This window comes from Grus americana, chromosome 2 (assembly GCF_028858705.1).
Source record: "Grus americana isolate bGruAme1 chromosome 2, bGruAme1.mat, whole genome shotgun sequence".
Taxonomy (NCBI): domain Eukaryota; kingdom Metazoa; phylum Chordata; class Aves; order Gruiformes; family Gruidae; genus Grus; species Grus americana.
In genome coordinates, this window is record NC_072853.1 from 35,450,408 (window position 1) to 35,478,329 (window position 27,922).

Below are 27,922 nucleotides of genomic sequence, written 5' to 3' on the forward strand. Positions count from 1 at the left end.
TTTTAAGGAAAAGGTGGTTCACTTTAATAACCACAGGCATTGGTCACTATTTAACAAGACATTCTAAAAAAGTAATCACAATTTGCCCGATAGTAGTTTACAAGTGGATGGTATACATTAAGATACAGAGGTAGAAGTTCACTCTTACAATGTTTCACTAATACAGATTACCAAATTATTCAAGGCACAAAATTGTTCGCTTTACAAAAAATACTGTAAAAATGTCATTTGCTGTTCTACAATGTGAGTACAACTCAAAAAAAAATCTTTACACCCTTCCACATTCCGCATGTAGAGTTGCATCAGGCGTTATTCTATTTTTCCTTTGCTAATAATTGGCATATGACCAGCACTTACATAAACAGTTTGCATCTCAGCTGAGTTGCTTTGTCTTTTAGGCACAAGTCCAGTTACGGAAATTTAATACAACAGCTTCCTCAGGGGGTGGGAGAACTCTGTCAGAAGTAAGAATGAGGAGGAAGAAAAGAAACATATAGTCCATAATATTAGATTGGACTCTGACGTAGAAGGAAACAGAACAGAGAATATTTCAAATCAAGTGACTTGAAAAAAGTCAGTTTAAATCACTGACTGCATTCCTAGAAAACCAGGTGCCCAGTACAAGTTTGCTCCAAGAGTATTTCTGACATTCACTTGCCTTTAAATCGGCAGAGATTTACAGATTTCTCTTTATCTTTGTTTAAATAGAACACACAATTGCTACAAAAGAGAATTACACCACAATTTGGCCATGTGTCCTTTAGAGAGCTTGGGTGAACAAGTGAAGAGATGCATTCAGAAATTGTCCTTCAATTTGCTAAAAGGTCATGAGCAGTAGCTTAAATCTCAAGATTTCCCTCCCTCCCCCTTCCCAAATAACAGAGGGAAAGACAAACAATTTCTGAAACATTGCATCTTCTAGTTAGAGACAGCTCTTATAAACCTTGGCAGGCTGAGGAAGAGATATCACACAGTGCATCCCTACAAGAAGTAGTATGACTAGTTTACTGTACATACAGTGATATTCTAAAGGACAATGGTGGCAGCTACATTGTAAATTCACTTTGCTTACCTATCACATTTTCCAAGTACTGTAGTCAGTTTTATTTACAGTATATAAAAAACCCCATTGATTTTTAGAGTTCAATACACAGGTTTAGGACCCAAGAGAATGCCACAGTAAGATGTTGACATTTGCATCTGTTAGATGCAAGTGCACTTCGCAATTCAGTCATGTAACATTATCATATTCACCTCTAAACGTTAGTCCATCCCAACCAGTGTTAAATTCCATTCTTTGCTTCATTGTTGTTTGTAGCCTGTTTTCTTTGAGCGATGAAAGGGTACATGCACTTGTCTGCTCCCAAAAACCGGTACATGCATACAACTGCTTCAAAGGGTAGAATACTGTGAAAAAGAGGTTATAAAATTTTAAGAAGACAGCATAAAACACCCCCTCTGCTTACACTATGTATTTGGTGTCCTCAAAAGCAACATAATAGCTATTGGACAGGTTAACAGACTTAAAGGTTTTTTATGTCACAGGGATACTCATAGAGAAAATTGAAATTCTGGAGATCCAACCACACAAGCAAGCAGAAAGGAGGAAGAAGCTACTTATTCACATGCTTCCAGCTTACACCAGATTTCCTGCTGCTGCTTCACAAGCAGTGTGATAGCTTGTTTTAAAGGAGGGGGGTGGGCAAGAGCATCACAGAAGACCTAGTAAAAGCAAAGCATCTGCTCAAAGCCACATCAGCAGAGGTCATCAGACATTTAAGATATTCTTTAATGTGGGATTAGTGTTAGTTAATGCCATTCTTTGATCACCAGATGTCTAACAACCTTGACTTATATTCTAAACTCAATCATCCAGCCTCAAAAAGAGAGATCTGAAGTAAAGAGAGCAATTTCCTTTTTCCCCCTCCAGATAAAAGTAATATTTTGTCAATGTGGGAACAAGGGGAGGGTCTGTAGCCAGGTATCCATCACATAGTCACCTCTTGGAATTTTATTTCCAGTATAGTACTCAGGGGCTCTAGCGAAGGACTGAGATGGGATTTCCTCAGCCCCTGGAAATAGCGGCAGACACTCACTCAGTGGAAAGCAATGCACAGAATCTAGCCATTAGGAGTAATGACCACTGAAGCACTGAGAAGTAGATGTCACTGGTACAGGTGTCCTCGCTGCCAGTAATACTGCTTGTGCAGTAGCCACTGGAGATCCTTTGATCTAAGTGCTGCTGCCTGGGGCATGGATTATGCAGAAGCTTTGATCTCCCTATTGGAAGCTAAAAGCTAAAGTGTTGAACGCAAGACAACCCAAAGGGCCTTTGATGTGACTGCTGCTGCATAAGGCACTGCTTGTGCAGAGAGCACTGAAGCACCCTGAGCTTCTGGTTGAAGAAGCTAGTTCTTAAAGATGCTGACAGTGGCCTTGATTTGTTGGCAGAAGAGACACGCACATCCTCTCTCTTCCAGGAAAGAGGTGAGCATTGAAGTCTCCTCTGGTCTTTAGTGATCCTGTCCACCACGAGAGACTTGAGGCAGAGGAGAACCACTGCCTTGTAAGTGGAATAAAAATCACAAAAGTTCTCAATTTCAACCATCCCTTGCAGAAGGAAAATAAGACAATGCTATATTTTAAAGGTTCCTCCTACACACTACAGATTTAAAAAAAAAAAACCTCAGACAGCTGCAAAGCTGTTCTCTATAAACTAGAATGCAAGTGATGTTGCTTCAGTGGAATTGAGCCAACTGCTGTATTACCCTGCGTCATTGAAATGTCAGCTTGGTTACAGATTAAACAGAGTTCCCATCAAAACCTGTAGTGCCTTAGACAGGACAAAGGAGGGAATTCCTTTAAATAGCCCTTCCTCCAAACTTAGACTCTGAAAACTGGTTCCAAATGCGCAGATTTTCAGTTTATCTACCATATCTGTGCAAGTCCTACAGAATCTGCAGGTAGGGCCTCCTACACACTAGTTCTAGAGACAAACAATTAGAGGTTCCTTTGCTGGAAGCTGCCTTGTGCCCCATTCCTAAAGAGGAACCCAAACAACGGAAAGAAAATTCTGTTGAAAACAGGAATCTAAGGAGACTGGAAGATAGCAGAAGGGTGAAACAAGGATGCATAAGACATGGCATCTCAGCTTTATGGAGCTTCCCAAGCAAGCAACCTACACTCATGCAAGCCAAGAGAGAGACTTATGAATTCTAACAAAACAGCACTTATGGCGTGTGTGAGTGTTTATATCCAGAAAGTGGACATGCTCATGCATTTTACTAGTATTCTGTAGATTCTACTGCCACCAAATCGGCATTTCAGCTCTTACCTTTTCATGAAAGTGACCATATACATGAGGCGAGGTGTGCAGATCATTGGCTGGTCTGTAAGGATAGCTCTCATAGCCTGCTTCACGCAGTATTCTGGTTTCAAGGGTGGAAGGAACGGCTCAATTTCTTTTCTGAAATATTTGGTTAAGACAGATTAATAAGATACAGAAAGGACTGCAGACCTCAAAAGAGTTCATTAACTCACTTTCTTTGGAATGCCTCAGCAGGGACAAATACTTCAATATTTTTGTATTCACTTTGTAGTTACAAAGACTACAGCTCAAAACTTGTGTTGCTTAAGTACAAAAGGACAGAAGATACTCACTGAATTCAGAAAGCCCCTTTTTTGTGTCAGGATTACAGATCACACTAGCATATATTAAAGCAGAGATAATACTCATTTTAATATTTTTTATGGTAGCAGTTTAGCTACCTTCAAGTACTTTTATGACGCCACAAACACAGGGCTGAAGAAGAATTTTACTCACCTGATCCTGCACCCTCTGAACATTCCCGTATCTACAAGATAAGGGCAGACTAAAGTTGTTTTGATTCCGTCCTTTTCAGCAGCCTTCAATTCATGGCTCAAAGACTCATGGAAACCTACAGCTCCAAATTTGCTGGCGCAATAATCCTGTGTTGGCAATGAACAAGGCAAAAAAAAAGGCAACTTAAAAAGGACAGATATGAATCATGTTCAAAGCCAAAGCATACCTGAGGTGATTCTGCACAGATTTTCAAAGCAACAGCAAAAGACACCCACTGAATAAAGCACCACATCAATTAATTTATCACTTTACTTTTGAGGCAATTAGCACAGAATCATGAAAGCAGGAAATCTGAATGTAGGAGGACATTACCTTGGATTCAAAGTCTTTCAATCAGGCAGGCTCACATGGCAAGTTACTCCAAATAGCAGTTTGCTTAATATTAAATGTTACAACAAAGGACTGAGATACCTAATACTACCTTGGGTCGGATTTGAAAAAGCTTGGAAAGTTGGCAGGGCATACGCATAAAAACCTTAAATGCTTTATTTTTAAGATTAGTTTCAACAGAAGATATAATGGAGACCGGAGTGTATTATTTAATTTTCAGAAGAGGATATAGCTTGAATATCTCATAAAAATACTAAGTTCAGCAACATTAAAAAGTAATTGCATAGACAGCAGTAGCATTCGAGTTTTCTGTTGGATGTGTCCACCTCTGCTGGCGGTCACACCCAGAGACTAGGAAGTTCTTTGTAGTTTTCTCAAGACAGTAAATACTCTACAAAGCCTTAAGTTACACCAGCTTCATTAATTTCTGTTACGAAACACTGCAGTTTAAGGCCCTGGACTGAGCTTTACTTATAGGCAAAGAAGCCTGTGCTTATGGGGTAATACAACCATTATTCCACTAGACACATTAATTCATTTTCACTAACTGAATGCTTTTTGTTCACACCTGTGTTTGTGCTAATGACCCAAAAAGCAAGATAACAGGCTCTAATCCTAACCTAGTTTTATGTACCAAACAAGTCTCACAAGCTGGTGTTCTCAAATAGCTGCTAGCAACTGGACAACTAAACACTTATAACTGGGAGCCCAGTAAAGCAGGTGAGACATATTCTGGAGGGAAGGCTGGCAGCCATTTCCTCACAGAAACAGGAAACAGAAAACATTAATTTTGAAAATCCTTGTCTTTGGCTTCAAGCTTACTACTGAAGATCTTGACAGGAGTAGGTAGGAGGGAACCTTTCAGGTTCCTAAATTTATCAGGTAATTCAAAGATGATTTAGCATTCTGAAATCCTTAGCTGTCCTAGACTTTAAGTGGTAAGTTCACCTGCAAAGTAGGTGAATACAGTGGCTGCCCAAGTCCTGCGGATCCCACCCACAGGGAGCCATGTGTTGATATGGTATTCAGCACCATAGCTTCCAAGTATCTTTGAAGTTTTAACTTTATTCTCTCTAACTGATAATATGAAAAAGCTTATCCTAAGCAAGAAGTGCCAAATTTATTGTTAATTATAGTCTAACAAACCTCCACTCCAGCAGTACTGAACAATCCCAAGGAACTTGCAACTGTCACAATGTGTCCATGATTCATTTCCAGCATCTTGGGAAGGAATGCTTTTGTGGTCTACAAAGAAAAAAAAAAAAAAATTAAAAAACCCTAACCACACCATGAACATACTACATTAGTGATAAGTGTTCAAAACTTCTATCTCGGTTTATTATCAAGAATGTAGAAGTAAGATCACTGTAAAGTTTTTGAACTTCTGAGTTTGTCAAAAATGCCAACAGAAAATCTACAGCTTGTTTGTGAATTCAGACAGCAATGACTATATCTCCAGAAATCCTAAGGTTAAAGGATCGATTGAGCTCAGACATGTTTATTTTTCTGCAAGAGACTAGTTATCAGAAGGAGATAATTTGACCCTAAAATGGAAGTCACTTTTTTTTTAAGACAGAAAAAGGAATGCAAAGTGTTTAATTACACCATCCAGCACATCTGTGTTAAGACCAGTGCCGATTATCAGTTCTAATTATTGACAGCACATTTTGGAAGTTAGATATGGTTAGTTTTATCCAATTAACTTATCACCTTGGGCATTTTACATTAAAAGAAATATTGGAGGCAGAGTTTTTGCTGATGTTACTTTTCACATATAAAATACAGTAAACATCTACTAGTCTAAATTACTTTCCATCTTTATTATTATCCATAAGCATTGCTCTAACTAAAAATACAAGATATACATTTCTATTATCAATTCCTTATTTTAAGAGTTTCAAAATAAAACCAAAAGCAAATCTCAAGATTAAAATTTGTTTTTAACCTCCAATTTTTATGCTTTGATTGTAACAGTTCGTTTCTGTTTAAAAACCCAAGTCAGAGTTAACATGTTTAAAAAATTAACTTCTAAGCAATTACTTGAAGGCATTTGCTAGAAGACCACCTCTGCTAGAATACCTACCTTTGTCATATCTATTTTCTGAAGCTGACTCAACACTTTCCTTTTTTAAATATGTATTAAGCAGAGCACCATATATGCTTAAAAAAATCAGTGAAGTAGTAAAATGGTACGTGTAGATTTACTTCAGCTTCTAGGTTATCAGTGTACTATATGAGATCACTTTTAAACTGCCAAAGAACTTCAGACAATGCTTTTTAATCACAAACATGCCTAGTTAATATATAAATCTATTCATGATAGAGCTATTATTCTATTCTAATTCACCCAGTACCATGAATGCTTAATCCTCCCAGAAACCTGGTCCTCCCATGTAATTTGGATACAAACTCAGAGCATGCAAATGCACCTTAAGTATTTGCTACTTGCTTAATTGTTGGTCTGAGCCGTGTCAGCTGCATTCTTAAAAAGACATGCAAGCTACAGCTGAATCCATCTAATTCCATTCTTATGCTGTCTGCATTTTCCAATCACAGACGTCAGGACAGTTTTGCTCTAATGATTTTCACATGTTCTTGTACAACATTTTTGCCTGCAGGTGTTAAATGACTAATCCAGACCTCCTAACACCACACAAAAGAGTGTTTTCACTGGACAGCTGGCAGATGATAGAAGATTAACAGACCTCCTGACTCCTTGCTTTTTCTACTGTTGATTCACACAACTCTTAGATTCTGTCATAACTGCATAACGCAGCTAATTATAAAAAATAATCTGAGAGCAAGCTGCCTTGCATTTGTTTCTTTCCTCATGGCAGGGATCTCTAGACCTCTTGGATAGAGCCTTGGACAAGAATTTAGTTCTCTGTTAAACTAATCTGTGCCAGGCACACAAAGTTTCAGCCTCTCTTTCCATGTTGCATGGCAACAAAGCTCAGTCATCACAGGGCAGCGCCGTCTGAAGAGGTAAGAGGCTTCGCTTGGACGGCACTGAAGTTTTACAGTGTGTTATTTATCTGCAGCCTGCCTTACACACCCCAACGCCAATGGTGTGTACACTAGCCCTGATCCTCCGCGCCATCCCTGTAAGAGATCCATGCTCCCAACTCAGTCCTGCTAACAATTTACTCCCCTCCAGAGCATTAGTCAGCTCCATCAGCAGTTTCCACTTACATCTCAGTTATCTGTCCACATCACATGGGAATGACTGATTGCCACCTCACATTGCCAGAAAGCTTGATAATGCAGACTGAAGCTCTGGCTGAAAACCACAGCAATTACAGAAATGAAGGAGCACTCGCCTTGGAGTTTGGCTTGGGGGAGAGAAAGAAGGGAAAGAAGTAGTAATAGATTTTTTTTTCCCCTACCACTTTCAAGGCATGAATCAAGGTTTTCTTCCAAGAGATAAACAACAGGTGAGTGCAGCAAGCTTGCTTGAACTAGCTTTTATATTGGCTTTACTAGAACACTGTTTTGTTTTGAGTATGATGAACTATAGCTAGGTCCATAAATGTCTGTACCTATGGCTGAAGATGAGAATTTTCACAAGCATATATATATACATGGGAAATAACCAGAACAACTGCAGAACAGTAAATTTCAGAAAGCCCAGTCTTAACCATGCTACACTCCTTCAAAGTGTAAAGATTACAAAGACTGAGTTTTCAGAGCTTGTGGCTAAAGTAACCCTTTTTCACTCAAGAGGAAATTGGCACATGACAAATAAACCCTGTTAAGGACACTTTTGGGTGATGTCTTCAGCAATTCAAGCGCAGACTGAACAACTCCCACCTAAGTCATCTCTTAAAAGGCCATTTACAGCCACACAGGAAAAAACACAGCTACTCTGCTCTGAAGACAATTAGCAACTCATGGAAATCTTTGTGTGAGACCTCAGTGTTCTGAAACAGCGTGTTCATAGCAAGCCCCTGTACTTTGTCATGGGACATTATCCCACAAATCCATTTAAAACCTGAAGCTGTGGCAGTCTATAAAGATAGCACAACTATCATATGTACAAGACTTAGCAGTCAACTATCAACATCTCAGTTAAATGGATGACAGAGAAAGCCATCTCAGTTGCTGCCATCCTCCAGCCATCTGCTACAGCTGGGAGCCAGTATTTGAAAACAAGCACTGTCAGACACAGACACACCCTATGGGGGGGACGCATTTCCAGTCTCAGAGTAAAGGCTTGCCCACTGCTCCTCCCAGCCTCCTCTTAGCTGGGAAAAACAATCCCAAAGTGAAGTTATTCTCTTTCATGGTATAAGCAATCTCCAAATAAATCAGTGTTCTGACTGAGCTTCTGGCACAGCCCACTTCCTTGATCAAAGCAGCTTCCCCCATACTCTGGTCCCCAGTTTTTCTGCTTGTTACATAAACCAGATCAACCTAGTTTCTTGTTTCTAGTTTCTTTCAGCTTCAGCTACATCTGCCTACCAGACCTGAAGTCTTCTGTGCGCTTGCTGTGCTGCTGAGAAACTAGTTAAGAGTTTGACCGGTTCACGGGCAAGATGCCTCCTGGGTGGCCTTCCCATCTGGAGTTTGTCTGAACAGGTAGCACAGCCCACATTAGTCTTCCGAGGTGATGCATGGACATGCTAATCCTCCATAAAAAAAAGTATTAGAAGATACCAAGCGAGACATGTGGTATTGTCCATGACATTAGAGGTCATGAACCAGGCCCCCCAAAATAATTCAAATCAACTGAAGTGATTTAATCAAAATATCTGCCTTCTGGTTTGATCCTTTAGGTTTCAGTTTTACCTCTCACAGCTGCAGAGGAAGACATTTAACCAAAATATTTAAGTACTTAAAGTCAGAGCTGGGTCTTTTATTAATGACAAACATAACACACTTGTCAACACTGAGGAGAAACCAGTAAGTAGAATATAGTGGATGAAAGGAATTGTGTTGCAATGCATCAGGGTGAGGAATCAAGGAAGTTAGGCAGTGTTCAACATCAAGAAATTTAAGTTAAGCATCTTCTTCACTCAGAATTAGGTGGGGGTTTTTTTGTTTGGTTGGTTTTTTGTTGTTGGGGTTTTTATTTTTAGGAAAATGAAAAACCCCCAAAGTATAGTGCAAACATACATTTTGTAACCTGCAGTATAATTTAGATACAGCAACTAGGTAGGATAGATTGAACATATGAAGCTGTTCTGAATAGAGAGTAGAACTAGTTTTTGGAGCTAGTTTAATCTTTAAGTTTTTTTGAGCCTACAGATCAATTCCTAATCTTCTAAGCATTTTTCTCTATGCTTCTGAATATACCAGTAAGAACAAACTATTCCCAGTAGCCGTAACCAAACCAAACATCTATTTCATGTGCACACAGCTTTAATGACTTATTTCTCACAAGTGTGAAACTGAACAAGCATTACATGTCACTTCATAGCTTTCGTAATCTGTTCTCAACATTCTGGTTTACGGCAAATTAACTTCTAACAGTCTAGCACTTCTTCCCTCCCCTTCCCCAAATTCTTTAGTTCCATTCTTAATGAAACAAAACTCAAAAGATTGTGCAACACAAAGAACAGCACAGCTGCAATGTCAAGACAAATTAGTCTAAATACAGCAAATGAGGATATGAAGAAATACTGGGTTTGGGAAAGTGATTTTTTTTAATTAAATTTTGGATTAATTATTCTTAAAGTAGAAAGCAAGCATCCACAGAAAACAATGTTAGCTGTATGCAGCTCAAGACAATGGATACTGAATGCAGAAAGCACACCAAAGTGGAAAAGTGCATGCTACCTCATATTTAGACAGTTGTCTTTATATAAAAAAAAAAGAAAGAAAGAAAGCAGGTACCAACACATAAGGTCCTTTAAGTTCCTATTTTTCAGTATGGTATTTTTTTTCATATTTTCTGCCTTCCATCAATGCTCAACAGCCCTTTTAAACTACTTTGATGGCATAAACAAGCTGCTGTACTGTTAAGGCAGAAATTCCTTTATGCCAAAGGAATAGCTCATTTTCCATACAGCCCCTTCAGATAAGGAGGATTGAGAATGGTTATTTTCCTGAGGCTGATCACAACAGGTAAGTTTTTACATCACCATAGTTATCCACAACAGTGGTGTACTGGTGTAACAGATAAGACATTTCCTCCCAAGCCACAGGTATTCCTGACTGCCGGGACAGCTATGTAGCAGTGCAAACGAGTGAAACATTTGGGTAAACGTATTGTTTCGTCTTCATGTTAAACACTATTTGGCCATATCCAAGAAGCAAAATTGGTGTGATTAGTCAAGGACCATCCAGACTACTCTGGGAACTAAGGTACCAGAGATGGTAAAAGACTGCTGCCGGGTGTGTTAGCTAATCCTTTAACTACTATCATGAAACAACGGAGCCGGTGACAAGAAAATGTTGTTCCAAATTTTTGTCTAAAACATGTTATATCCTCTCTCCCCCTCAGCATGGACATTCAGCCTTTTTTCCTCCCATTCTTCTTCATGGACCACAGCAGGACACACTGAAGGTTCTCCTACTCCCATGCAGGACAGCATGTGGCCAGTCATTCAGCCATGGATCAAAATCCAGAGATTTCCACTTGCCCCAGCTTCTTTTTCTATTCCAGTAGATAAGAAGGAATGCACGAAGGTCTGACAAAATAGCATCCCTGACTCTTCTGCTGACAGGCTGTGGCAGCTTTGTCTTAAAGTTTCGTCCAAACTGGGTGTATAGCACTAATGCACTGCTGTATGTTAAAAAGGAAAGAGGGAAAACCCCCACAGCAAGCCCATCAGTAAATAGACTGAAGTTATTTTCAGCTACGGCCATACAGCCCAGCTTATTTGAGAAGATAACCACTTTAAATACATTTTATAAACACAGGGTAAAACTTCACTTACAGGATTACAGTGAAAGTCATCACCAAATAGTTTTAGAAGAGGCCTTGAAAGTATACCCTAGAACTGTGTAACTCTCAAAGGAGAATTTATTCAAGTTAGAGGCTATAATATCCAAAATGCCTTCTCACACACCAAAGCATGCAGTTACAAGCCTGGATTTAACCATTTATTTTCCTTCTAGCCTTTTTATTTGGTTCCAATGAGAACTGAGAGTAATTACTTGTCATTTGCCCTATCATCTCAATTATTTTTCCCATATTATCTCCACACTCCTCTTAAATTCCATTATACAAGCATCTCTGAAATATTAGTTTAAGGTGAGGTTAGTAACTGTGCTAAGACTACATGAAAATACCAAGTACTGAGTTGAACACTTTTGTTGCACAGCACAGAAGACATGGCTCTGCCAGTAACAGGCTAAATACAGAAGGCAGACAGAAGTCTACAACTACTGTTGACCTTGCTAACACGAGGGACCAAAGATGTGATTTAAAGGAGCTCAGATGTCTCTGCTGACTGTTTTCAAGAAGTGCTGGGCCCCTTCTGGATAATTAGCTACTAAGTAAATATTTGAATAGCTGTGGAAATTAGTGTGATTTTTGATCTTCAGTTTCTATTCTCAAGAAATGATAATGAAAAATACAACAGAATTATCCAGTCTTCCTAAAGTAATGAATTAAAAAAAGAAGTCACAGATTTCTCTGGATTGTTGATGGGTCTGCCCAGATCCTTTCAGATCAAAAAGAATCAGGAGATACACATGACATCTTCAAGCCAAGCTTCCGTAGACAGCTGTATTAAAAGCATGAAAGGAAACTATTCAAGGATTGCCCTCAAGTGTGCCTTGAACAGGCCCTGCGTTCAAAACAAAAAAGCTAGACCTTCCAATATTTCATTTCAAAAGGAGTCCCTTAGTTATTTAGCTCCTGGCAGGCAACGCAACCCTCAATTTCTCACTAAAGCTTTATTTGTCCTTCACATAAAAACCCACTGTTTTGGGGCCATGGGGATTCCTTTAATATTGAACTGCAACAGCAGTTAATGCTTAACATACATGCACAGTAATAATGTTACAGTTGCCTTGCAACCAGAAGCTCATGAAAGAACAAGACAGACTTAAACAGGAGTCTATAATGATGGCGAGTAACAAGGAAGCAAAGCCACACACACACCCCAATACTTTGGATATCCTACATTTGCAGACAGAGTGAAACTACAGATAAGATCTACTCAGGTTAAGAGGTGAAGGTAACAAAATAAAGTAAATAGCCTGAAGTATTAAGTCACAATGAAAAGCAACATCAGTTAATTTAGAACTGTATTTGATTTACAGAGAAATAAGCATCTTTTTTTCCTCTAACTCTGAATGAAATACTGCTTTGAAGTACATGAAGTCTTAGCTTAGTAAAAACATAAGCTATTACTTGAATCACTACTTTGTTTTTTAATTCATTATTAATTCATGTTAGCAATTAATGTTCCTGTTTTCTCCACCCTCATGACCAACCCATACACATAAAATCCCCTGCTTCTCAACAGACATATTTAATCAACTAAGCAGCACCAAAGTTGTACAAAACTGGGTTAAATCTTATTTACTTAAGTTTGTGAGTGGGTTTGCTAGTAGTAACAAACATCTGTCATGCCATTTGCTAAAGAATAAGTATGCTGCAGTCCATATTTACATCACTACTTTGTTTAGCATTTGTAATATTTAGGGTCCAGTTACAAAATTGCTTCATTTTTCAAAGCCAATAGTTACCACTGTTTCCTGTGAATGGTTCAGTTATTGTAGTGGTTCCTCTTAACATGGAGTCAGTTCATGTTGAGTATATCAGAAGAAAGCTGAAACTGAATTAAGTAGTTTCCTTAATCAGAACTTAGTGCCACAAAGCTGTTTACAATGGGTAGACAGTAAAGATAAGATAAGTAATGCTATTCAAAAAACCCTAAAAACCACACAGGAAACTAATACCACTAGTTATCTCTCAAACATTAATCATTGATTTCCACTCTTTACTACTAGAACTAATTATACCATGCCTAGGGCAACTGAACATTGCCTGGCTAAATTGCCTTTTGTATAGTTTGTTAACAAGGCTTAGCTGAAAAAGGGTTGCGTCTACAGAGAGTGGGATATGAAAAGTGCTTAGGGAAGGACATTTCAACATAAACTTTTGTTACTGTTGCCTGATCATGTCACTATATTGTCTTTCCCTCCCCTTTCTTTTAAGGGCTTCATTTCCTGTGATCTTACCCCAAATTGGGTAACTAAGACTGGAGTAGAAAACAGCTCTGTTCTCCCTCTCATCTGAAATGTAGGTTAAGTACTCAAGAACACTACCTAAATAATACAATTCCTGCTTCAGAAACTTTCTTTTTGAGAGTCAAGGTGGAAAAGGTGTCATTATCTAAGGTTTACAGTGGTCTGCTGCTGATCAAACTCCCACTTCTCTTACATAAAGCTTTTCTGCATCCCCCACCATTGCATCACTCCAGATTTTGAGTGCACCTTTACCGAGTGTTTATGTACATATAACACAGCCAAAGGTGGTCCTGATTTCTTCTTAAGAAGATTCTACTTCTGTTTAGAGGCCACTACTTTATTCACTTTCTGAGCATGAAGAGGTTCAAGTATTCAAGCTGAACTACCCTTGTTACTTCCATACTAGCAAGTGGAAGTTAGAGCCTTTGTGTTATTGGTATGCAGTCTCCATCCTTCTGCTCCTGAAAACTTTCATATTCTTTCTTCCTACAAGGAAACGGATTTTAGATTTACATGCTTTTTAAATTATCTCCACCCTCAGATGTCAGGTCTGTCCTGTAAAGTGTTTCATCTTTCTAATGACTATATGCCACCAATCATTTCTGTGGAAGCATCTAGCTGCCTTTAATGGACATGCACATATATATACTACCATACATGCACACCAACTTGTCTACTTTCATCTGTACTTGCAGATAGCACTTTGATAATGTATAACTGCTTCATATATATGCAACAGTATATATCATTGTTTAAATCACAAATCATGTATTTATACCTCTTCCCTCCAGTTTTTGCAAATCTGATTTCATACAACTATGAAAAAATCAAGCACATTCTCACAGGTTGCCCAGAGAAGCTGTGGAATTCTCCATCCTTGGAGATACTAAAAAGCCATTTGGACGCAGTCCTGGGCCACCGGCTCTAGGTGGCGCTGCTTGAGCAGGGGGGTTGGGCCTGATGACTTCTAGAGGTTCCTTCCCACCCCAGTCATTCTGTGATTCTCCATGTAAGTATACCAACTCCCTGCTCAACAGCCCGTTCCTCTTCCTCTCACAGAGAAAAAAGTTCATAAGCCAGCAGAGACCTTGCACTCTTGGTCCCTATGTTAACTGCAAGTTTATCAACAAAGAATCTTAACTAACTGGAAAGGATAGTGATCCTTCTGCTATATCTCATCTGTATCTCCCCTACAGGAGCTCTTGCCTGTAATAAATTACCCTGCTCTGCCTGAAACAATGTCTGTTATACTTCCATTTCTCCTTCTCCTTTGGTCTCAAGTCCTTTCAGCTGGAGAGAGGGTCCAATGAAGCAGTGCAGAGCACCTAGATGAATTTCTTGTGGAGCTGACATATTTTCAGCTGAATCCAGACTATACGCATACCATACTGTTTTCAAAAACTAATGATGTCCCCCAGCTATTAGATGCCTTCCAGTAACTACACTCCCTTAATGGCATTCTGAGCCCTTACAGACAATTCTGCCTGCTTTGAATTTTAATGGCTTTGAAAGCTCGGATGGAGCAATCATATTGGATTCTCGACAGCTAGCAATGAACAGGGAGAAAGATAGTATCTCTGCTTAAGCAGCGTAAAAGTGCAGAACATAAATTGCCAATGATGTTTGTTGTGGATTTCAAATGCCAAACTAATCTAAAAGCTGAGAAGGATTAGTAGTAGGTAAGATGGCATAGTAAGATGGCTGTTGGAGTTTAGTCTGTCTGTGTTTAGTCTGCCTTACGCTACAAAACAAGCAAGATACAAGTCTAGACCAAAGTGGAAGTTGGGAACAAATGTATACATGCAGACTTCTTCAGCTGGCACAAATTTAAGGCATAACCAAGCACAAGAACTGAAGCTTTCAAAGTACTCATGCTCAAAAGACATTGATATTTATTGATATCCTGCCCAAAGACATTGATATTTATTCTCCACAGATATTAATCTCATTATACTCTCAGACTATCATAGCTACCAAACACAATTACAATACAATTTAAAGCAAGTGTTACACGGTTGGCAGCAGCCACTGAAAATTAACATGCAGTTAAAGAAAGTGAATCCCTCTGCTTGCATCTACCATGTCAACATTTGAGCTTTCCTTATACCTAAGACTAATACAGAGCTCCAACATGGCTGTGACAGCCCAGTTACACTCCTATAAATTCACAAACTTAAGTTATAATCCCAGTAGGTAGCACCACCAACCTTGAATTCTTCTGCAGGCAGATCTGTCGGTAAAGATGACCTAACTTGCATTTATTCAAATGTCAAATTTGAAATTACTTTAGTGTTTGCTGGTCAAGTGATAGAAGAAACACTTGGTTACTCCTTTCCACAAAAGCTGGTTTAAGCTCTGTTGAAGTCAAGCGACTAGAAATTCTACTTTGTTTATATACTGACAAATGGCCGCGTCAAAGGATTTGTAGTGTTTCAGAGCTATGTTGACATTAGTGTAACAAACACATTAGTCCCTCACCTTCATTAGCACAAGTTTGCGGCAAATGTCCAACCATTTGGAGAGCAGTTATTTATTGCCAGCTATTTGATAATCTTGACAAAAATGAAAACATGCCCCTATGAGTCAGTGAAAAATCCACATAACAAATTCATTTTACAACTATTAGATAAGAGCTCAGAATACTCTGTTCAGTGAACAAGAACACAATCCAACTTTTAAATACACATTTTTCTCCAGCTTGCCATAAGCTTAGTCATCCTTTGGAATATTTAGTAAAACTTGGTATTTTAGTCTGCATGTTTCCAAAAAATTACTAGAGAACAGTACTGTCAGAACTACTTACGGAAAATATGAAGTCATCATTCATGTTTTACGATTTACGTAACAGACTTTCCAAGAAGTGGCTAAAAGACTGTCTCACATTTTATAGATACCTTAAGGCCAGTACCTCCATAGAACTGCAATTGCTATAGTAGTTGCATGCAGATGAAAGCTGAGTCACTTTACTCATCCTTTCCAACTCAGTCACTAAGTCATTTTTTTGAATCAATTACTTCATAAAATGGAAAGTGATTATGTCATAACTGAGTATCTCACAAGAGGAACAAGATTAGAAGGAAAGCTCCCCTTCTCATGTAACAGTCTTCCTTAGTGGAAACAGAAAAATAAAGAAGATATTATAGCTGAATGGAAATTTAACTTCAAAGTTTGTGGAGGAAACAGTAAGAGCCTAGAAGGCTCTAACTCACTGAATGAGAAGTAACATTTTTAAAATGCATGGAGCTCAGAGGTTTTTAAAAAACAGGTGTTCCTGTTTGATACTTCTCCCCACCCTCCCCAAAAAGAGTCTGCAGAAAATAGTCTTAGCAAGTAAATTTTCACTTCATAGCTTTCATAGCCAACAAAGGCTAAAATGACAAAAAAACCTCCAGCCAATACAGTGACCAGAACAGCAGCTAATAAAATTTTCGAAGATTCCACTTACACAGGCATTTTAACCAAACACCAACAAACTACTCACTTTCTTGGGGGTGAGTTTTCAAAGACAGAGAGACACTTCCTTTCTTTGCCTGCCTGTGGAAACTATGCTCATTTCTCACAAGCTGAAAGACAGCTCTGGCCTGTTTTTTCCACATTCAAACAGCATTAGTACAACTGATTTCCAGAGAAGTCACACAGTGCAGTAGGGCATGGAGATCATTGCTCTCAACAATACACAACAGCAATCATAGTATTGGTGCAAGGCAAATAAGCTGGAGTTGTTAACACAACGTTATTTGATGTGTTCAGAAAACTAACTTACCTTTATCTAAGGGTTTTTAACAGTGTGTAATTAAAATACTGCAAACTCTTTAGAAGTCGAGTTGTTACATCCAGATTGTTATGCCAGTGGCGGATTTGCTGTAGGTTGGAACCATTTATGACTATTTAGAGCTTGTAAATCTTATTCCAGAAAATCTTTCCAAGAATGAGGTTTCATTAGACAGCTGCAGAGGTCCTGTTCACAGCTACGTGGTTTTATCCTATTCCTCCTCACCCTTTCCCCAACACCGCCCCCCCACACACTGGCTAATACCAGTCTGAAATGTTGATGAGGTGATTCTAGTCTCTAAATAGAAAAACTAATCAACTTGGCCAAGAAAATTAACGGCTTTCCTCCTCGCCCTCTGGACAAGTTAGTGAGCTGAACTGGCTTACCCAAGGATCAGATGAATACCAAAACTAGATAAGGGAAGATGCAGATTCAACGGATTGTCCCACGTGACAGCTTGCCACCACTAAGCTGCCTTGTAGTTTCATCCTAAGTCAAAAGAAATTTTGGACAAGTTTCTTTTAAGCATACGCTCAAGAGCTTTTCCAAACCAATGCTGAAAGGGGAGTGCCTGAGAAGCTGTCACACAAGTTCAAACAGATGGCAGGAGTGACCAGCACCAGGGCACTTTTAGGTGCAGAATTCAACAGCCAAACAAACTTGAATTTCAAAAGGCTCACACCAAGTGAGCCACCTTGGCTCCACAGCTGTTCCAGCATTCCTTGGCTTACCATGCCCTCCCATCCCAGTTGTGATAACTCACTTGTGTCAAGTGTTAATTTGACTGGCATATAAATCATGATACTAATGTAATTATTTACAAGAACAAAGTGTTTATTCAGAAGTGTAAGCACAGATGTAAATCTCTTCCCCGTTTGTGACGTATCTTCTTTCAAACTAAACCCTCAGAAACTGAGATTCTACCAATCTCAAAGTCTATGCCTACTCACCTACACTGTATCTGCATTTTGAAAGACTTTTTCTCTTTTTTTAACAGACTAAGAAGCCTAAGACCACAGATAAAAGCATATAGCATCGCACGTAAATCAGCTTCAGGTTGCCTTTGCAGAAAGGCCCCTACCATTTTTCACAAAAGACAGACAGGTATCAGTAACTCAGTTTTACCATCAGTTTGAATAGCCAGAAAACCTCAAAGGTCAAGAGAGCAAGGTTTATCAAGAGAGTGATGCTCTGGCTTTCACATACAGAGGACTGTGGAAATGTTTAGTACTAGAGATACATAACAAAAACCTTCCCTCCCCCCCAAAAAAAACCACCGGAAGTGAAATCAAAGCATGCGAAGCACTGGGAAAGAGTAATACTTCGCAGCTGATAAAGATAAAAGTAGAAAAGATTTTAAAAGTGCAGTGCTAAAATGGCAGGGATGGTGCTAGAAAACATGACATCCATCTTTCCTCAACCTGTCTAGTCAGAGTAATTGATGACACCGAGAGCTACAGAAAAGGATTGCTCACCCACACAGATCAGTTAAGACAGGTCTTAGGCAGTGATGCAAACGCTAGGTTAGCAGGACACTTGGCCACATCATAATTAGGGTTGCTTTTCTCCACAGTTGGGCACATGAACACGCCTGTCTTCTAGAAGTCTGCTGTAGTCTCTTGGTTATTACAGAAAGTTAATATAATTAGACCTCATTAACTTAGCTGCTTTTCATAAAAGTGGATATTACTTGTAGTGGACATTACTTGTCCACTTGTAGTGGACCTTTAAACTCCACTGCTTTCCTAACCTTCCACAGGACAAGAAAGGCATACACATAATCTTTTAGACCAAGTATTTCACTGAAACAGTGAAGAGCCACTCTCTCCAGTTCTAGTGAGGTTAGGCACCACGCTGGCAAGACTATTGTTCCATTCAAGGTTTTCCTGCCTCCCCAAATCCTTCACAAGTAACAGCATACTATCAGACCAAAGTCAGTACAGAAATTTTTGCTCATTCAGCCAACCTACCTCATTCCCTAAGAGGCTGGAATTTAATCATCACACTAATTGCTCATCCAGGACCATTTCTTCAGAGTAGATTAGCAATCCTGAAAGCATTCATATGGTTTGCTGACAAGCCTCCGACCCTCAGAAAAAGTCACAGGAGCCTGAAGAGTGAGATTATCCCAAGTACTTTACCTCTGCAAGCTATACTGCAACTCCCACTTTATTTTAGATGGCTGAAGAATTGCATGCCACTAGTAATTAATTAATACTCAAATATGTTTCAAATAGATTGAGAAGTCTTGGCATGGTCTCTTCAGGACAACTTTCCCTTTCCTTAACAGAACTTTCACATTGCTTTTCTGTGAATAATATTACTGTTTTCACCCAAACTCTTCAAGCTTCATACAGTTTAGGGCATGGAAGTAATTGGCTGATCACACCTTATGCTACCATCTTGGACGCCAATCTAGTGGCAACAATCCATGGGTCACAATCTGAAAATCTCTATTTTTGGTTGTTTGAGAGTCTAAGATCCATGCACCTTTCAAACGGTGCAGCAAATTAATTTCCAAATTATGCCTGAGAGAAGTTGTCACAAAAGCTTGGATGTAACTGAAGCACTTTAAGGAAAAGATTCTGAATTATCACTTCAGATTTGTTAACTGACTGGGATGAAAATCAAATGTTTTACATCATTAAAGAGGAGGAGAAGAAATGCATTAATTCAGCTGCTGTTTGAACAAAAGAGGTCAGCATTCTCCACCACGCAAGGAAGATGCTCTAGCACAGAAAGTATAGTATGTAAGAAGGTCGGTGATGTAACACGTTCAAAGAATGTTTGATATGATTTTCCCACTGCCCTGATGGAAGCATTGCTAATCAAACAAGAGTGCTAAAAGCTGTTTTGTTCAGACTCCTTGATATATAGCTACTCATTTATCATCAAGATGCAGTAGACAATGGAGAACCATGACTGAGCAGCCTCAATAGACTAAAGGGACTAGAGTTGAGTAACTTGTGGAACAACTACAGTTCAGTTGGCACCACTCTGGAATCCCAAATATAGGTGCTTGAATTCATGATTCCTACACAAGGCAAATGAAGGGGTGCTTTGTTTAAGACTAAGACCCACCTACCACCCCATCCCAATGTGCTTAATTATGCTTGCTGACTCTTCAGATGAGTACATCGTCTGAAGAGCCATTTTTATCCTTACCCATGTCTACTCTGGAACTGATACAAGATTGCATCTACAGCCAAAGCTTAGACATGCAGGTACCTAACTAAATGGTTTGGGTTGGTGCCCGTCCAAAAGGATCAGAACACTGAAAAATTTTCAATGATTTTTTTTTTTTTTAAATGATCACTACAACTAAAACGTGACTACAAGGCTACATTACAGATACACACAGATTGCATGCTGGTGACATAATGCTGGACAAGCTGCTGGTAGACCACAGAATCATGGAATGGTTTGGGTTGGAAGGGACCTCAAAGATCATCTAGTTCCAATCCCCCTGCCATGGGCAGGGACACCCTCCACTAGACCACGTTGCCCAAAGCCCCATCCAACCTGGCCTTGAACACTTCCAGGGAGGGGGCATCCACAACTTCTCGGGGCAACCTGTTCCAGTGCCTCACCAGCCTCACAGGGAAGAATTTCTTCCTAATGTCTAATCTAAATCCACCCTCTTTTAGCTTAAACCTACTACCCCTTGTCCTATCACTACATGCCCTTGTAAACAGTCCCTCCCCATCTTTCCTGTAGGCCTCTTCAGGTACTGGAAGGCCACAATTAGATCTCCCTGGAGCCTTCTTTTCTCCAGGCTGAACAAGCCCAACTCTCTCAGACTGTCCTCACAGGAGAGGTGCTCCAGCCCCCTGATGATCTTTGTGGCCCTCCTCTGGACTTGTTCCAACAGCTCCATGCCTTTCTTGTACTGAGGCCCCCAGTACAAGAAAGAAAATAAATCTGTGAGGAAAGCTCTGAGCCAGTAGTCCTGTGCTCACTCAAGCTCCAGAAATATATGTACACATATTTATTTTCTAAAACCTGTGTTAAGTACATCCCTTTATAAAATGGGAAAGTGCAGTTTTCTAGAGCGTGCATCTGGAATATAGTATTTTCACAATTTTATAGATTCCCTCTATTTTCTTGAAAAATGAACCCAAGAACATATGAACTATAGAACCACACCAAAGCACTTGTAAGTTTTAAGTACGACTAGTATGACTATTTCTGTAGTTAAGAGTGTGACTGCTTTTTCCTTCACATTCACTATCCAGCATGCCACAGTATATGAAACACATATGCCGTCCAGGGTAATTTACTGGTGGCATGTAGTTGGAATCATTCTGCAAAGGAAGAGTTAGTTTTGATGACGCTTTTTGGATAACATGCACATGTTTTGCTTGAACTTGATCCAACTCATTTTTCAAATAAAAAAGTCAAGAACTTGTAGATAAAACTTTGTAAGGAAATTTAGGCATCTTGGAATACATTATCATGAAACTAAAAAAAATAAAAATCAATTAAAGCAGCTAATTCCACTCACCCAAAATGCTTAATATAGCTAGCTGGCCTGTCAGTAGAATATTGTGTTTACATTTGATCATAGATACTAGAATCCTAGAGATGAAGACAAAAATCAAACTGCTATGCCAACTGGCCACAAGACTGAGCATGGTATAGTTTCAAATAACATAAGCTGTCTTTCTTCTGTAGAAGACTCAGTGTGCACACTAACTGCAATACTTCCAAATTTAAACTAAACAAACTATAGGCATAAGTGAGCTTTATTTAACACCAGGGAGCTTGAAGAGATTAGAATAACAATGCATAAATATTGATACATCATAGATAACTAAGTCACTGTTATTTTCTAAGGCTTTAGCAATCCTGTCAGTCTAATTAGACTGACAACTACAGCAGCTGCATAAATAGGTATTTGATTTAGTAACTCTGCATTATCCTTTCCAAGGTACATTTAAGTTTCAAACTATTTATGAGTGTCCTAATAACCTGAGCAATATTTTCCTCTTTACTCAGTATTTATCTCTTCCTGTATCAATGTCAGACCACCTAAAATTTTTGTTCAATTCCTAAAAGGCAAATATACCTGCATAACTTCAAAAATCAAGTAGTCTGTAAGTGAATGAACATAACTATCTGGTTAAGACAGCAGTCTTCAAGTCTTCAAACTCTGAGCCCTCCTTTCTCACTATGTGGATTTTTTTTTTTTTTAATAAATATGACAGAGCTGGAGTTGAATGCTTTTGCTTCCCCCTTTTGGTAAGTTGAAGAGAACTCCAGGAGGAGAGCTTTAAGCTGAAAGTTTCATAGGATCCACATGACAAGGAAATGCACATCACTGTTCTCTCAGAGCTGAATATACTGAAGATGTGCTGTACAGAAGGACCTTCATGTCACAGAATTTCACAGATCCCTGATCATCACCTTGCCCTAGCCCCTCCATGAGTCCCATTCAACAACCAAATCTAGAAGGGTTTCCCAGGTGCTATGCTGATGTATAATATTAATACCTACTTATTCAGCAATAGCGTTATTCTTTCAGAAAAAAAAGTTAGAGTAGGTATAAGAATCTCAAATTGTCCTGAAGTAAGAGTTCATACAGTAGTTTTATTAAATACAGTTCCACAATCTAAACCACAGTATTTCAATACTTCACTTAAGCTTTATTGTAAAACCAGAAGAAAAACTGTTATACCTGTATTTGCTTAAAACTGATTAAGCAACAGTTTTATCTTATACTGTCATTTAACATTTATCAAGTCTGAATCCTGACACATCACAGGAAGAAAATTTCCTAGTCTACAGAAGTTCAGTTCCAGTAATTGGCAAGTGCAAAGTATGTTATTCTTGCAACAGACTGGCAGGCAAGATAGTGTTACACTCCTGCTACAGTTTTATGCATCTGCAAATTATAGTAAAGCAGAGCTGGCTTGTTTCATACTGGGAATGGATTTTGTCCCTATGTTTTCAATATCAGAAGCATTCAAGTTATCACAGCGTGAAATAACAGGTTTTTAATACCACAGTGGATTTTATGCTGTGGAAATTGCTACATGATGCAGTGGTGACATGTTTATATAGAACACTCATAGGAAGGATTATACAAATCATGAATGTCAGCAAAATGGAAAGCATCTGTTTAGGCTGTGGCATGCTGCTAAGGCTTTCCTGACTGCCAGTTTGTGATATAGTATATGGCCCTGCTGGAGTTACAACAGCAAACCAGTGACAAACTTTCACGTCACTGCCTACTGCAGAAGTTGGGCAGCCTTCAGATAGTAGCTGCTAACATGAAGCAAGCTCAGATCACCTGCACTCTGCACAGAGAGCAGGAAGTCGATCTTGTTTCAGATGTTTCAAGGGGACAGTACAAGAGCCCCAATTTAGTTTTTTATATAGGAGCACACCAAGGCTTGATTAACGATCAGGGCATGAGGAAGAATTCCCTGTCACACATGGAAAAAACAAAACCCCAACAAAACCCCAGAAAGTACAGATACTTAACTACTTAAGCAATGTTACATGGAAGATCCATGTCTTCATAAAATCCATTTACAGCTTTTTGGACGAAACACCCTCCAAGAATAGTTAAAAGCCTGCATAATGCTCCAGAGTATTAGCTTTGCTTTTGGACCACCAGTTTAGCTGACATGGAAGAGACCAGCTGTATAAGACTTCACACATCTAGACACATTGTTCTATTTAAGTCAGCATTGACTTGCATCAAAAAAGTTGGCTTCAAATCAGCTGGTTCAGATGATAACTTATGAATTAAGTACTATTACTTTTAATAGAAGTCCACCCACTGTTGGTCAAGCCAACCTTTTCTGGGATCATGAAGGGGAAGACAAGGAAAAAAGCTTTGCCAACAGCAAAAAAGGAAAAGTAAAGCAGGACACAGGATCTGCAGGAAGTGTACATACGAACAGATCCTCAATAAAATATAGATGGTGTTGACTACTCCTTAGAAGCTTGAGCCAAGATCTCAAGTTCCACAGTTCAGATCTAACTATACCTTCTTGGAGTAATTTTTTTTTTATTTTAAAGTCACTTCACACTATAACATTTAGAGATGTATGAAACTGTTATGGAAACCCAATCATAGCAATACTAGACTCTAAGTTTAGTTTTCTCTTACTGTAAGAAACTCAGAACACACAGAGGGTGCTTTAAAAAGGTCTCTAAAACAATGTTATAAATAAGTGTATGACTTAGGCCTGAAGGAAGAACAGCTGGAGAATTTAGGATCCTCCCATATTTTAATTCATGGTGATGTCATAATTCAGAGTTCTTGGAAACTTTGTCAATTCAGCATTCAAACCACATCAATAACAGTCATTAAATCTAGTGCACATCTCTGCTTAAGCATCAATTTAACTTTTATTAAGGGAAACACGCAGAGCTCTTAGCTGTAAGAGGTCACATGAGCTTTCTCAGAACTTTTCAAGTTGCCTTAAAATATACTTTCAGTGTGTTTAGAAACTTTTAAACTATCTTGTGTGCACTGAAGTTTAAGCACTCTCTCTCTGCAAGCTTTACAATACATTGGAAAAAGACTGCTCTGCCATTAAATGTTTCACAGTGCAAATTTGAAGGGGCTCCTTTAGGGTTATGAAAGAGCATTTCACTTCCATATTAAAAAAGTTAGGTTTGGGAGAGCCTTCTAAGTTTTGAAGATGAGGCATTTTACAAAGTTTTATTATGAAAAGGTAAGACCAGCCAATGGAGGCTTAAGTTGAAGTGTATTTCAGATTGCTTAATCCTTTGATTGTTATGCAAGTGTATTTCATAACCTTATTTGAAGGACCAAAGAACAGTTTTAATACTAACAATAGGCTCAGTCTGACAGCTAATGCCAACCCAAGTGTGCATCATGCCCTCCTTCGACACTCCAATTTATGTAACTCCACACTACTACTGTGGGTTTAAAACTAAGCCACATAGGAAAATGAGGTTTAGATAGACAAAAAGAGTAAGATCACATAGCTTGTTCTCCTTGATTAGCATCTGCTAGTTATGGAGACAGTATCACTCCAGAAACAATATTAAGGATTTTCTTACTTCCACTGGCAGCCCCCAGAGAAAGCTACGAGGACAAATATACAGGATTCCTGAAAAAGTGTTCTTGGCTTGATTTCTTGAGAAATCTTTTTCGCCTTTCCTCCCAGCCTTCAAAAGGAACAATTTGCCTCCAAGGCAATTCAAGCAACATTTCCAGCAGGGGTTTTAAGTATTTTATTCCAGAAATGTGCAAGCTTGCTATTGTAACCATCATCAAACCAGCATCTTAAAGCTGCTAACACACTGGCAGAAGACTATGGGAGGAAGGCTGAGAAGTCATTCATTAACAGTAACAAACTTTAGGCAGATTCAGAGGTTATGCTTGCAAAGGATTTCACATCCAGGGCTATAGAAAAGGGCACGAGACTTAGAACTCTGGAGGATATAGTTGATTTGAAACTATTCGTTAATAATTTTAATACCCACCATTCTTGTTAAAGAGAACAGTAAGTTAAAAATAAGAAACCCACAAAGCTGTCAGCTTGCCAGTGAAAAGGAACAAGTGCAAGAGCAGTGAAAATTAACTGACAAAAAGGGCAGCAGAGAGGAGTTTATAGTTACCCAGAAGTGTGCGTGACAGTTGACCATCATGGTCCTCTCAATAAGCTCATCAGGACACTCCAGAAGATGGTGCCCGGAGACCACACCAGCATTGTTAACCAGGACAGACACCTCGCCAACCTCCTTCCGGACCCTCTCAGCTGTCAAGTAGACATTTTCTCTTTTGCCCACATCACAGGTGTATGTGTAAACCTGCAAGTTGCAATGGGGCAGCACATCTTTTTCTCCATCTCCAGCTACTAAGGAATACAGACAAGAGAACAGAAGAGGGGAAAAATAAAGTTCTTACTCGTATTTTGACACTCAAGTAGTTGAGGGGAAACAGCAAATACTTTTCCATTACAGTAAAACTGCTATTTACTTTGGTGTCACCACAGTACACAAGGACTCGTCTATTTACTATTACTGCCAAAGCGTTTTTAAAAAAGCTGCAGGTTTTAAAGCCGCTGTGGAGCCCAAGACTACACGAAGCAGGTCTCTGCTCCCCACCGCAGAGGCCGGGCACAGGGCCGGCCCGGCTGGCAGCGACACCAACGGGCGTTTGACGCCCCCGCGCCCAGCGGGCTCCAGCCCGGAGCCGCTCTCACCTGCCCGCCGCAGGTGAGAGCGGCTCGGGACTGGAGCCTGCCGGGCGTGCAGCCTCAGCTCTTACCCCAGCCGGGACAGGGCCGGCGGCCGGGCAGGTGAGAGGCAAGGGGCAGCCGCCCGGGCCGGGCGGCGGGGACAGCCCGGGAAGCCCGCCCCGGCAGGCCGTCGCTTACCTCTGGGGGCGGCGGCGGCCGCCGCCTCGGCCATCTCCCGGTAGATGTGGCGCACCATGCCCGCCGTCTCCTCGTTGCTCTGCGTGTTGATGTCCCACAGCACCAGCAGCGCCCGGCGCCGGGCAAACTCCAGGGCGAAGAGGCGGCCCAGGCCGCTGCCCGCCCCGGTGATCAGGCACACCTGCCCCGCCACGCTCTTCTCCTTGGGCCGCACCAGCCACTTGGCCGCGGCCAGCACGAAAGCCCACAGCACTCTGAAAGTCACCACGAAGAGCTCCAGCAGGATGTTCATGCTGCCGGACCCCGACCGCGCGGGGTGACCCGCGCGTCCCGGCACGGCCGCCCGCGGAGCCGAAGGGGACGGACGGTCCCGGCAGAGCCGCCCCGCGGCGGAGGCGGATCCTCACCGCCCGGCTCCCCCACCTGGGGCCGCCCCTGCCCGGGACCTCCGGCTGCGGGCAGGGAGGGAGACTCCGCTCCCACTGCTTGAGCGTCCCGCCGCGCCGCCCGGGTTCCCCCTACTCCTCTCCTCTCCGCTCGCACTCGGAGCCGGGCACCGCCGCGGCCCCACCTCAGTCAGACGCGCCAAGGAAGGAGCCCGGACACAGCACTACCCGCCCGCCGCTACCTCCCTGTCCCCTCGCGCCCGCAGCCCCACTACTGGCAGTGAACATCTTGGTCGCTCGGCCCCCTATATAGGGCGGGCCGGGCGGCCGGGCCCCTCCCCCGGGCTCCACAGCCCTCCCCCCGGCCCGACCCGGCCCGCCCCGCATTCCCGGGACCCCTCCGCCCCCGCGGCGGCCACTCCTCGCTCCGCTCGCCGGGGTCGCCCGCTCCGCCCCGCCGGCGGAGGAGGGTCCCGCGGCTGTGGCAGGCCTCGCCCCGATGGGAATGGGCCTGGCCGGTGCTCTGCGCCGCTCGGGGGGGGGCGCCCCGGCGGCTGCAAGCGGCTGCCAGCGTCCGGGGCCCGGCAGAAACCCGCCTGCCGGCGGGCGCGGACCGTGCGCACTACGCGTCCCAGGAGGCGCAGTGCCCCGCGCGCTTCCCGCCAGAGCGCCATCTTGAGGCAGCGGCCCTGGCGGAGGGCGGTTGCGGGTCGCAGCGGGCCGGTGCCCGCGGGCTGTGCTGGGCGGAGTGGCGGCGTGTCACGGCACGCCTGCAACGGCCCTCACAGGGCCGGAGCGTGGGTTAAAAGATCACGAACGAGCGGTAAAGGTTAGAGACGCGCGGAAGCGGCGAGCCGCCGGGGCCCCGCTGGTTCCCCGAGGCCTGCCCGCGCTTTTTCTGCAGCTTGCCCAGCTGGCTGGCGTGCCGCCGGTTCCTCTGCTGAGCTCTGAGAAACCGATGAATAAAGCCCCGATTTTTCTTTTTTTTTGGTCTGCTAGCCAAATATAGAGGCTATTAATACCTGACCAACCACCGATC

General features: G+C 41.2%; 1 protein-coding gene across 2 annotated transcripts; it reads right to left on the bottom strand.

Moving 5' to 3' along the window:
- RDH10 (retinol dehydrogenase 10) lies at positions 1 to 27,117 on the bottom strand. 2 transcript variants are annotated; one of them, XM_054815500.1, is made up of 7 exons: positions 26,498 to 27,111; positions 25,737 to 25,975; positions 5,360 to 5,458; positions 3,824 to 3,969; positions 3,335 to 3,466; positions 1,255 to 1,407; positions 1 to 455 (listed from the first exon to the last, which is right to left on the bottom strand). In XM_054815500.1, exons 1-6 carry the CDS (start codon positions 26,787 to 26,789, stop codon positions 1,284 to 1,286), a joined length of 1,032 nt encoding a protein of 343 aa, XP_054671475.1. In that variant the 5' UTR covers positions 26,790 to 27,111; the 3' UTR covers positions 1 to 455; positions 1,255 to 1,283. The 2 variants fall into 2 exon arrangements, with proteins under 2 accessions (XP_054671475.1, XP_054671476.1); XM_054815501.1 differs by having other exon boundaries at positions 1 to 1,407; positions 25,737 to 25,972; positions 26,498 to 27,117.
- Between the last annotated feature and the right edge of the window lie 805 nt (positions 27,118 to 27,922).